At 58.4% G+C, this 13,192-nt stretch overlaps 1 protein-coding gene across 2 annotated transcripts; it reads right to left on the bottom strand.

The window, feature by feature from the left end:
* Positions 1-1,143: 1,143 nt before the first annotated feature.
* slc25a38b (solute carrier family 25 member 38b) lies at positions 1,144-11,478 on the bottom strand. 2 transcript variants are annotated; one of them, XM_088930106.1, is made up of 8 exons: positions 11,000-11,478; positions 9,860-9,994; positions 6,233-6,357; positions 5,958-6,039; positions 5,673-5,852; positions 5,394-5,562; positions 1,944-2,110; positions 1,144-1,874 (listed from the first exon to the last, which is right to left on the bottom strand). In XM_088930106.1, exons 2-8 carry the CDS (start codon positions 9,929-9,931, stop codon positions 1,752-1,754), a joined length of 918 nt encoding a protein of 305 aa, XP_088786232.1. In that variant the 5' UTR covers positions 9,932-9,994; positions 11,000-11,478; the 3' UTR covers positions 1,144-1,751. The 2 variants fall into 2 exon arrangements, with proteins under 2 accessions (XP_088786232.1, XP_088786233.1); XM_088930107.1 differs by lacking the exons at positions 9,860-9,994; positions 11,000-11,478 and adding an exon at positions 7,074-7,172.
* Between the last annotated feature and the right edge of the window lie 1,714 nt (positions 11,479-13,192).

The raw sequence follows: 13,192 nt of genomic DNA, 5'->3' as shown, positions 1-13,192 counted from the left end.
TGCCTCAGCCCTGCTGACTGTATCGGGGGGAAGGAGCTGACGGTTCACTTTCTGTCTCTGCCTGATAAGTGTCTCCTGCCCTTGTCTGGCGAGTGTGTCACACAAGCTCCCCTGCGCTGCCCTCTTTCTACTGCAGCAGTTCCCGGAGAACCTGCCCAAGCGAAGGAGCCGGCAACAGAAACACATTTAAACAAATCGGATCCTGAGCTCAGTGACGAGAGTGAGTCTTCAGGCATCAGAGATCCTGCCTCCCACTGCACTTCCCAGCTCGTTCAGAGCAGCTGGCAGCTCTGTGCTGAGACCCTGCTGACCTTTGGAAATGAGCTCACAGCTGGGCATCCTGAGGAGTTCAGGGATATTTCAGCAGTTTTCTGTGGCACAAACAAGCTTCATCACCCTCTCATTCTCCTTGCTCCGCACTCTGTGTAGGTGAGAGAGCCTCTATTGATCTGTGACTAAAGTGCAGTTTGAGGAGACATGGAGTTAAGGTGAAAGTCCACCCTTCTCCTGAATGGAGATAAAGAGTCTTTCTCAGTTCATATTTCCTGCTGCTTCTACAACACTACAATACAACTGGGTCTCCAGCCCACCACGGGAATGACTCTACTGAGGAGGTCCAATGAGTTATAGTACCTGGCACAGTGCTGAGGGCTTCAGGCTGATGTTGTATCACTCCTCAGTGTGCAGACTGCTATGCTGTCTCTGAAGGTTTACACTGACTCACTCCTGTGGAGTGCGTCTGTCAGTGATCAATACGAGACAGGTTGTGGGAGCAGAGCAGGGACACCTCAGAATGTTCTGTTCCTCAGGCTGGGATCATCACACTTCTGCATTTGATGCAGAATTCAGGGCGTCCCTGCTGTCTGTACAAACCCCCGCCGAGCGAACAGTCCGGACTGCTTCGCTCTCCCTCTCTGGGTGTCAAATCCTATCTGCCTCGACAGCCTCCCAGGGCCCATCTCCATGGCAACATCAGACATGGGTGTCCAGCACGGTGCCCGAGAAGCATCTGCCAGGCCCCGCAGGCACACACTGAGACAACCCTGTCACTAAGAATCAGGACGCCCCCATCACATTCTGACAGACACGCGAAAAACTCCTCGTACAGCTTGTCCCAGGGTCCCAGAGAGATGAAATTCACACTTACAAAACAAGGATTTTTATTTCAACATTTCAAAAGAACACAGAGGATCTTGTACAAAACAGAAACACAACCTTTCAGAACCACAGCAATGAGAATAATTAATAGTAATTACAACACCCTGTTAAGTTAATTGATGTGCGAGAGAAGAAGCAAAGAAGTCAGCCAGTGGAGCCAAGAGTGTCCCAGAGCTCTGCTGTCCCGCTGCAGTGACCCCTGGCCATCAGCCTGCAAGCTCCAGTGACAAGTGAACGCTGATGTCCTGCACATAACGCTGCCAGTCCAGTAATTATAATGCACACTGTCCATCCAGTCCAGTCCAGTCCCAGACCGCAGTCAGTGTCCAGTCCAGTCCAGTCCAGTCCCAGACCGCAGTCAGTGTCCAGTCCAGTCCCAGACCACTGACCAGAGAGTTAGTGTCAGTGTCCAGTCCAACAGGACCCCAGTGTTCAGTATCAGCCAGGTCGTCCACCCTTTCCTTTCGCCTTGGAAACGAGTGGGTCACGTCAGTCCGGCCAGCCCCACACACACCCGGGGTGGCCAGTGGACCGGGCCGGACCGGGCCGGGCTCCCCCTCTTGTCCGTATCCCCGGCGTCGGCCTGTCCGCCCTCAGGACTTCAGGCCCATCTTGGCCATGAGCTGCTCGTACACGGTCCAGGCCATCGCCGCCATCAGCGTGCGGCGCAGGGAGCGCGGCACAGCGCCGCGGAAGAAGCCCCGCAGCCCGTGAGCCTGGGGGGGGACAGAGCGTCAGTGCGTCCCAGGGGCGCCCCCCCCCCCAAGGACACGGCGACGTCTTACCCTGTAGATGTAGCGGACGGCGTCCCCGGTCCAGCGGTACTGCCCCGGGCGGACCTGCACCTGCGTCTTCACCACGTCGGCTGGCTGGGTGACCAGGGCGGCCAGGACCCCCGCCACCACCCCGCAGCCAAAATTCACCAGCGGCACACAGGGGGCGCTCCACACCTCTGCAACAGACACGGCCCCGTGCTGACAACAGGCCAGGCCCACAGCACACACAGCGCACTCCCTCTCTCTGCCACAGGGCCCACAGCACACACAGCGCACTCCCTCTCCCTGCCACAGGGCCCACAGCACACACAGCGCACTCCCTCTCCCTGCCACAGGGCCCACAGCACACACAGCGCACTCCCTCTCCCTGCCACAGGGCAAACAGCACACACAGCGCACTCCCTCTCCCTGCCACAGGGCCCACAGCACACACAGCGCACTCCCTCTCCCTGCCACAGGGCCCACAGCACACACAGCGCACTCCCTCTCCCTGCCACAGGGCCCACAGCACACACAGCGCACTCCCTCTCCCTGCCACAGGGCCCACAGCACACACAGCGCACTCCCTCTCCCTGCCACAGGGCCCACAGCACACACAGCGCACTCCCTCTCCCTGCCACAGGGCAAACAGCACACACAGCGCACTCCCTCTCTCTGCCACAGGGCAAACAGCACACACAGCGCACTCCCTCTCTCTGCCACAGGGCCCACAGCACACACAGCGCACTCCCTCTCCCTGCCACAGGGCAAACAGCACACACAGCGCACTCCCTCTCCCTGCCACAGGGCCCACAGCACACACAGCGCACTCCCTCTCTCTGCCACAGGGCCCACAGCACACACAGCGCACTCCCTCTCTCTGCCACAGGGCCCACAGCACACACAGCGCACTCCCTCTCCCTGCCACAGGGCCCACAGCACACACAGCGCACTCCCTCTCCCTGCCACAGGGCCCACAGCACACACAGCGCACTCCCTCTCCCTGCCACAGGGCCCACAGCACACACAGCGCACTCCCTCTCTCTGCCACAGGGCCCACAGCACACACAGCGCACTCCCTCTCCCTGCCACAGGGCAAACAGCACACACAGCGCACTCCCTCTCCCTGCCACAGGGCAAACAGCACACACAGCGCACTCCCTCTCCCTGCCACAGGGCCCACAGCACACACAGCGCACTCCCTCTCTCTGCCACAGGGCCCACAGCACACACAGCGCACTCCCTCTCTCTGCCACAGGGCCCACAGCACACACAGCGCACTCCCTCTCCCTGCCACAGGGCAAACAGCACACACAGTGCACTCCCTCTCTCTGCCACAGGGCCCACAGCACACACAGCGCACTCCCTCTCTCTGCCACAGGGCCCACAGCACACACAGCGCACTCCCTCTCCCTGCCACAGGGCCCACAGCACACACAGCGCACTCCCTCTCCCTGCCACAGGGCCCACAGCACACACAGCGCACTCCCTCTCTCTGCCACAGGGCAAACAGCACACACAGCGCACTCCCTCTCCCTGCCACAGGGCAAACAGCACACACAGCGCACTCCCTCTCCCTGCCACAGGGCAAACAGCACACACAGCGCACTCCCTCTCTCTGCCACAGGGCAAACAGCACACACAGCGCACTCCCTCTCTCTGCCACAGGGCAAACAGCGCACACAGCGCGCTCCCTCTCCCTGCCACAGGGCAAACAGCACACACAGCGCGCTCCCTCTCCCTGCCACAGGGCCCACAGCACACACAGCGCACTCCCTCTCCCTGCCACAGGGCCCACAGCACACACAGCGCACTCCCTCTCCCTGCCACAGGGCAAACAGCACACACAGCGCGCTCCCTCTCCCTGCCACAGGGCAAACAGCACACACAGCGCGCTCCCTCTCCCTGCCACAGGGCCCACAGCACACACAGCGCACTCCCTCTCCCTGCCACAGGGCAAACAGCACACACAGCGCACTCCCTCTCCCTGCCACAGGGCAAACAGCACACACAGCGCACTCCCTCTCCCTGCCACAGGGCAAACAGCACACACAGCGCACTCCCTCTCCCTGCCACAGGGCAAACAGCACACACAGCGCACTCCCTCTCCCTGCCACAGGGCAAACAGCACACACAGCGCGCTCCCTCTCTCTGCCACAGGGCCCACAGCACACACAGCGCACTCCCTCTCCCTGCCACAGGGCCCACAGCACACACAGCACACTCCCTCTCCCTGCCACAGGGCCCACAGCACACACAGCGCACTCCCTCTCCCTGCCACAGGGCAAACAGCACACACAGCGCACTCCCTCTCCCTGCCACAGGGCAAACAGCACACACAGCGCACTCCCTCTCCCTGCCACAGGGCAAACAGCACACACAGCGCACTCCCTCTCCCTGCCAAAAGGCCCACAGCGCACTCCCTCTCCCTGCCACAGGGCAAACAGCACACACAGCGCACTCCCTCTCCCTGCCACAGGGCCCACAGCACACACAGCGCACTCCCTCTCCCTGCCACAGGGCAAACAGCACACACAGCGCACTCCCTCTCCCTGCCACAGGGCCCACAGCGCACTCCCTCTCCCTGCCACAGGGCCCACAGCACACACAGCGCACTCCCTCTCCCTGCCACAGGGCAAACAGCACACACAGCGCACTCCCTCTCCCTGCCACAGGGCCCACAGCACACACAGCGCACTCCCTCTCCCTGCCACAGGGCAAACAGCACACACAGCGCACTCCCTCTCCCTGCCACAGGGCAAACAGCACACACAGCGCACTCCCTCTCCCTGCCACAGGGCAAACAGCACACACAGCGCACTCCCTCTCCCTGCCACAGGGCAAACAGCACACGCAGCGCACTCCCTCTCCCTGCCACAGGGCAAACAGCACACGCAGCGCACTCCCTCTCCCTGCCACAGGGCAAACAGCACACGCAGCGCACTCCCTCTCCCTGCCACAGGGTCCACAGCACACACAGCGCACTCCCTCTCCCTGCCACAGGGCAAACAGCACACACAGCGCACTCCCTCTCCCTGCCACAGGGCCCACAGCACACACAGCGCACTCCCTCTCCCTGCCACAGGGCAAACAGCACACACAGCGCACTCCCTCTCCCTGCCACAGGGCAAACAGCACACACAGCGCACTCCCTCTCCCTGCCACAGGGCCCACAGCACACACAGCGCACTCCCTCTCCCTGCCACAGGGCAAACAGCACACACAGCGCACTCCCTCTCCCTGCCACAGGGCAAACAGCACACACAGCGCACTCCCTCTCTCTGCCACAGGGCCCACAGCACACACAGCGCACTCCCTCTCCCTGCCACAGGGCAAACAGCACACACAGCACACTCCCTCTCCCTGCCAAAAGTCCCACAGCACACACAGCGCACTCCCTCTCCCTGCCAAAAGGCCCACAGCGCACTCCCTCTCCCTGCCACAGGGGCGGCGCTCTGGCTGGGGGGCTCTGTTCCATACCTGCGGGCACCGACTTCTTGGTCTGGCTGTAGAACATGACGTAGATGCCGGAGAAGGGCGCGTCTCTGAGGAGCGTGGCCGTCAGCCCGGAGAACAGCGCACGTGGCCCCTCTGACACGTAGATGCTGCGCAGGGCTCCGAACACACTGGCGTAGCTGTAGCGACCGCTCTGCAGCACAGGGAACGGGACACCCAGGCGTCACACAGGGACACAGTGCAGGGCGCAGAGACCCCGTCCCCCCCGCTCGAAGCATCGCCCCCCCCAGTGCCCACCCTCACCTCGAAGCGCGTCTTCACCACGGTGACAGGCAGCATGCAGACTCCAGCCACTGACCGCGCCCCTGCACCCAGGAGCACCGCCTCCAGTGCGGACGGAGCGCGCTCAGAGAAGTACCGCTGCTTCAGCGAGAAGAAGGTGCTAAAATAGATCCCGACTCCGGGAATACAGCGTACAAACGACTAGGAAAGAGAGAGAGAGAGGGGTTAATACACACACTCCTCCTGCACACTACTGTACACTGACACTACAGGTGATACAGTGAGAGGGTGAGACGGGCTGCTTACCGGAGATACACCCTTCCAAAGACCCAGCAGTTTCTCCGTGCGGATCACATTGAGGAATACTGTTACCATGCCAACACGTGACCTGCGAATCACCGAGAGAGATGAGCTCTAGAGATGTCCTGCAGTAGACAGTATTAGTATACAGGGCTTCAGCTCTGTTAAACTGCAATGAACTGAGCTCAGGTGTTTTTCACCTGTCTGGAATGTACTGGTGTCTACTCCAGTCTACTGCAGTGGGCTGCGCGGGGCTGGACCTACAGGGGCTGAGGCATTACCCATGCTGTACGGAGCTCTGGAGGGTCTGCAGGCGGGTCTTGACGAGGTCGAGCGGCTGGAAGAGCAGAGTGGAGCAGGTCCCACTCAGGGAGCCACACATGAAGGCCTTCAGCACCGGGTGAGCCTGTGAGGGGAGGGAGGGGTTAATCTCCAGAGACAAGAGAGTCTTCTCCGGCCCCACACTCATGCCTGACGCTGATGTGCAAAGACACCCCACACTGAGTCATCAGGGCAATGCCCACTGACCGAGAGCACACACACACACTGCACACTGACAGAGAGCACACACACACACACACTGCACACTGACAGAGAGCACACACACACACACACTGCACACTGACAGAGAGCACACACACACACACTGCACACTGACAGAGAGCACACACACACACTGCGCACTGACAGAGGGCACGCACACACGCACGCACGCGCACACACACACACTGCCCATTCACAGAGAGCGCGCGCGCGCACACACACACACACACACACACACTGCCCATTCACAGAGAGCGCGCGCGCACACACACACACACACACACACACACACACACACACACTGCCCATTCACAGAGAGCGCGCGCGCACACACACACACACTGCCCATTCACAGAGAGCGCGCACACACACACTGCCCATTCACAGAGAGCGCGCACACACACACACCGCAGTCGAGCTTCATTCACTCTGCCTGGCTGTTACTGCAGACACACTGAGACACGCAGCCCTTCAGCCACAGCACACAGGTACCAGATCCACACGCCACTCAGACACACTGAATCCACTCGGCACAGCACCCAACCCCTGGCTCCGTGCTGCCCGCCGGCTCTCTCCTGCCTTCTCCAGTCTGCACCGCTCCGGGAACGGGTCTGCCGACATCCCTGCCCGTCCCTCTGCTACACACAGCCTCTGGATCAGCGCTCTGCCTCCATCGTGTCTCTCTCCCACAATGCACCGCCTCCGCCCACCCCCCCGTCTCCACACTAATCCCGGCGATTCCGCGGCTCCGACAGCGCCAGCGCTCCCAGTCCTCCCTCTCTCCTGCAGCCCATCCCGGACTCTAGTCCACACCCCCTGGGTTCGGCTCAGAACCCGGCCTCACACTGCCACAGGGGGGCGCTGTAGGACAGTAACCCCACCCTGCTGAGGGGCACTGTCACTCCTGGAGCGGATCAGACTGCTGCGCACTGGGAGTCTGACTGACAGCACTGTCACACCTGGAGCGGATCAGACTGCTGCGCACTGGGAGTCTGACTGACAGCACTGTCACACCTGGAGCGGATCAGACTGCTGCGCACTGGGAGTCTGACTGACAGCACTGTCACACCTGGAGCGGATCAGACTGCTGCGCACTGGGAGTCTGACTGACAGCACCGTCACACCTGGAGCAGATCAGACTGCTGCGCACTGGGAGTCTGACTGACAGCACCGTCACACCTGGAGTGGATCAGACTGCTGCGCACTGGGAGTCTGACTGACAGCACTGTAAACGCTGGAGTGGATCAGACTGCTGCGCACTGGGAGTCTGACTGACAGCACTGTAAACCCTGGAGTGGATCAGACTGCTGCGCACTGGGAGTCTGACTGACAGCACTGTCACACCTGGAGTGGATCAGACTGCTGCGCACTGGGAGTCTGACTGACAGCACTGTAAACCCTGGAGTGGATCAGACTGCTGCGCACTGGGAGTCTGACAGCACTGTAAACCCTGTAGTGGATCAGACTGCTGCGCACTGGGAGTCTGACTGACAGCACTGTCACACCTGGAGTGGATCAGACTGCTGCGCACTGAGAGTCTGACTGACAGCACCGTCACACCTGGAGTGGATCAGACTGCTGCGCACTGGGAGTCTGACTGACAGCACTGTAAACGCTGGAGTGGATCAGACTGCTGCGCACTGGGAGTCTGACTGACAGCACTGTAAACCCTGGAGTGGATCAGACTGCTGCGCACTGGGAGTCTGACTGACAGCACTGTCACACCTGGAGTGGATCAGACTGCTGCGCACTGGGAGTCTGACTGACAGCACTGTAAACCCTGGAGTGGATCAGACTGCTGCGCACTGGGAGTCTGACAGCACTGTAAACCCTGTAGTGGATCAGACTGCTGCGCACTGGGAGTCTGACTGACAGCACTGTAAACGCTGGAGTGGATCAGACTGCTGCGCACTGGGAGTCTGACTGACAGCACTGTAAACCCTGGAGTGGATCAGACTGCTGCGCACTGGGAGTCTGACTGACAGCACTGTCACACCTGGAGTGGATCAGACTGCTGCGCACTGGGAGTCTGACTGACAGCACTGTAAACCCTGGAGTGGATCAGACTGCTGCGCACTGGGAGTCTGACAGCACTGTAAACCCTGTAGTGGATCAGACTGCTGCGCACTGGGAGTCTGACTGACAGCACTGTCACACCTGGAGTGGATCAGACTGCTGCGCACTGGGAGTCTGACTGACAGCATTGTCACACCTGGAGTGGATCAGACTGCTGCGCACTGGGAGTCTGACTGACAGCACTGTAAACCCTGTAGTGGATCAGACTGCTGCGCACTGGGAGTCTGACTGACAGCACTGTCACACCTGGAGTGGATCAGACTGCTGCGCACTGGGAGTCTGACTGACAGCACTGTAAACCCTGGAGTGGATCAGACTGCTGCGCACTGGGAGTCTGACAGCACTGTAAACCCTGGAGTGGATCAGACTGCTGCGCACTGGGAGTCTGACCGACAGCACTGTCACACCTGGAGCGGATCAGACTGCTGCGCACTGGGAGTCTGACTGACAGCACTGTAAACCCTGGAGTGGATCAGACTGCTGCGCACTGGGAGTCTGACTGACAGCACTGTCACACCTGGAGTGGATCAGACTGCTGCGCACTGGGAGTCAGCCAGTGTGGATCTGCTGTTGTCTCTGAACACCACAAACACCTCCAAGCGAACAGACGCCGCCGACACACAGTCACAGATATTTATAGAGGAGAAATGTCAGAGGGCAGCGCCGCCTGCAGGGTCAGTCCTAGCTCACGGGTTCACAGGCCTGAGAAAACGGCGCATCTGCGAGGCTCGAGTGGGGAGCTGTGTCGGAAGCAAGCAGAGGTTACTTTCCCCTGAGGAGCAGAAAAAGACATTTCTGCTGTTGAACCTCTTCAGATGTTACCCGAAGAAGGCTCAACAGCCGAGACTGTTTTTCTTTCTGCATTTCAGTGTGAAATGAACACCTGCTTGCTCCCATCGAGCGTGTGCGCAGTTAATGCTCCACGGTGACGTCCCCCCCTCTATCTGTGGTCAGATCGCTGCTCACATCACAGATGCGACAAAGGGCAGTTCCGAAGCCACTCCCTCCCTGACTGGGTGCCATGGCAACAGCCAATCCCTGCCCAGGAGATAAAGGGTCCTCCAATAGGAAGGTGGGCGTGAAAGGGGGCTCGTCTGGGCCCCACCCCTCCCGGTCAGCGGTTCACTGCTCCACCACAGACAGGTACAGCTCACTGCTCTGCTGGTTCAACCTCAGTCTCGCTGGCTAGTGCTACATGCTCTGACTGGAGATGGACTGGTGGAGCCCGCAGACCGGCTTGCCCATACAGCACTGCCCTGTCAGAGCGGGAGACTGACGCACATACTCACCACCAGCACTTCCATGCTGCGCTGGAGGGGCAGAGACGAGTCCTGGGCCAGAGAGCTGCACTTCTGGATCATCAACTCTCTGTCTCTTGCTTCCAGTCCTGCGGTCCTTCCTCTCTCCTGCTGCTCTGGGACGAGCTGAGAGACACACACAGTGAGTGACAGACACACACTGGGGCTCCAGTACGAGCTGAGAGAAACACAGTGAGTGACAGAGACACACACACAGAGGTACATACACACTGGGGCTCCAGTAGGAGCTGAGAGACACACACAGGTACACACACACACCACAGTCCAGTACACACATGCTGGGTCCAGTAGGAGCTCAGAGTGACACACATACAGCTGTTCAGGGTGTGAATTATTGAGAAATTACAGACTCTGACCAAGAGTGACCTTTGGGCCCAATCTTTCAACCAGAAGCCCAGAACTGCCTGTATAACGGATTGTTCATCAGCACTGACAGTGGTGAGCTCCACACTGAGACACACACACCACCCCAAATTAACCCCAGACACACACACCGCCCCAAATTAATCACACACCCTGCTCCACAATAATCACACACACGCCACCCCAAATTAACCCCAGACACACACAGCGCCCCACAATAATCACACACACGCCGCCCCAAATTAACCCCAGACACACACAGCGCCCCACAATAATCACACACACGCTGCCCCAAATGAACCCGACACACACGCCCCAAATTAATCACATACCCTGCTCCACAATAATCACACACACACTGCCCCAAATTAACCCCAGACACACACAGCGCCTCACAATAATCACACACACGCTGCCCCAAATTAACCCCAGACACACACAGCGCCCCACAATAATCACACACACTCTTCCCCAAATTAACCCCAGACACACACACACCACCCTAAAATAACCTTAGGCACACACAGCACCCGACAATAATCACACACGCCGCCCCAAATTAACAAGACACACACAGTAACTCACTCCAGTTCAACACACGAAAACTTCCCTCCAGGCTTCACGACCAGCTGCGGCTCCAGTCCCACGTCGCGAGTGAACATGCTCACAGGTCTGGAGACACCGCAGCTGCCGTGAGCCCTGAGCACCCGGTACCCGGTACCGGATCGGTTCAACCCAGGAGCTTACCAGCAAACCTGCGTGGGAGTCTAGGGCAGGCCGGGCCGGGAGACTAGCGGCCCCATCGTCACGGCCCCGTGCCACGGGTGGGTTAATGAGCGTCGATGCTGCTCCCTTCGGCAAGCCGCCCAGCGCGGGCCGGTCTATCACCGACACTCGTGACCGGCTCACAGCAATGACGTCGCCAACCAGCCCCTCGCAGGCTTCCTCCGCGAACACGCACACCCACACGCGCGGTGAAATCACGGGGAGAGCTCGCCGAGCTGTCCGGTACCGGGCTGCGTGTCTGGCGAGAGCGGCGCCGCAGCTGCACTGAGCTCAGCTGAGCCGAAACACAAACACCTCCCCCGGCTGAGGCGCAGACCGGTCACGAACCGGTTTCATCTGCTTTTTTTCCGCAAGTCATCGGGACAGCAGCGCGCCGGGGGCGGGTCCGGGGCGGGACCAGCACCGGGCCCGACGGCCTGGCACACGGGCAGACGCGCACGGCCATCTGCCGGCGAGTCGGTGTCACTGCAGCGCGGTGGCCATCCCGACAGCACACACAGGTTAAGCAACAAGTACCTAGGCTGCCGAACACACACAAAAAAACAACCAGTGCCTACCTCTGCTGTGAGGTTTTGGCCTTCTAGACCAGACTTTGTCTTTAGCTAAAGAAAAGATGCAAGAGCTCATTTTCACTTGTTGCTTGAAACAGTTCTAAGTATTTCGTATGCCTGCTTTTAGATTGTTCAGTAGTTTCCCGAGTTACTCTGAAGTTAATATTTCATTACAAAACACAATGAACACAACTCAATTGTGCTGCGTTTTTGTCGGTTTGTCGGTTAGAAAGTAACTTCCTAGCTTCTTTCCCGAGATATAGCGCCATCTTATGGGGGGGGGGGGGGGGTGACGTCACTCAGCCCCCCTACAACGTCGAGGGGAACCGGACCGGTCTCAATCGTTAGTGCTGCGGGTGATCGCGTGACTATATACAAGGCCGTTTTCCGGTACCAACAAACTCGGTACTTGAAGTCCTGATTGTGATGAAACAAGGGGGGCAATTTGTTTTCCGAGTCTGTCTGGTCGGGTGGGGCGGATATTTCAATACAGCGCCTTCTCTTCCTGGCTGTGACGTCACTATGTGACGTACAGAACAGCAAAGGCACGACCCCCAGATCTTTCAGTTGTGATCTTTTGATCAGTTGACTCCAGACTTTGCAGCCTTTACACGAATAAACAGTCTTACATTTAGGGAGGAGTTACTATGTTAGTTCATCGGGTTAGGTGTTATCATGTGCTGATATGAGACCTTTGTTGCGCAGCGGTGCCAGGGTGGCATGGAAGCAAGGCGCCTGTCGTGATGCACACTGCCGATATACATGGGGTCCCTGTCATGACGTGCTGCGGAGGTCTTGTGGCGATGGTTTCCCACAGTTACGCGTTTGGCAATAGTGTGTCACGGTAGGGAAAGAAAAGGAAAACGTGCCTTAGAAAATAAAAACCGTAGATCTTACAATCACGGTGATTTTACATGCATTACAGCCACAAGTGTGTGTCATAGATGGTTAACTTGTTGGCATGCGTCATGTCTTAGTATTATTCACATCTAAGGAGGCTCATGTTTATGGATATTGATTCTTTAAAATGATAAGGAAACGAGCTAAACTGTAACAGAGCGCTTGAACTCGGCAGACGGGGTCACTGGAGGTCAAAGTCACTGAGCATGGCCACGTGATCACCTGAAAAACAAGGCGCTGTATCTCGAGAACGAGAGCGGCACAAACGCAGCACTAACGAATGAGGGGGGTTTCATCGTTTGTGCCGTCTGTAGGGGGGCCAACTTCACGGAGCTTTTACCTGCCTTTAAATATCCAGCGGACTTCAACATAACATACCAGAAGAACGTGCAGGAACGTGTGGGTTTCAGAGGCTGGAGTAAATGCATCGCCCCAAGGGTAATATCGAGTGAGGCGCCGTGAGAAAAACTGCGAAGGTATTAAAATATTAAGTTCTGAAGATCTTGTTTGATCCTTCATGATGCTTTTAAACTTGTATGAAACCCACATTACGCATTACAGTGCTAACCAATTCATCGTACCATTAATTGCAAGAATGGTCTGCTAATAAAAGCAGCTGAGTGGAGTGAACACTTCTCTCTCAATGTCCATTCCACAGACACCCCACACCCTGAGGCCCACTGTGTCCATTCCACAGACACCC

This window comes from Atractosteus spatula, chromosome 13, assembly GCF_055471065.1.
Source record: "Atractosteus spatula isolate fAtrSpa1 chromosome 13, fAtrSpa1.hap1, whole genome shotgun sequence".
Taxonomy (NCBI): Eukaryota; Metazoa; Chordata; class Actinopteri; order Semionotiformes; family Lepisosteidae; genus Atractosteus; species Atractosteus spatula.
Note: the sequence above shows the minus strand (reverse complement) of the source record. Positions and strands in the feature narration are given on the sequence as shown.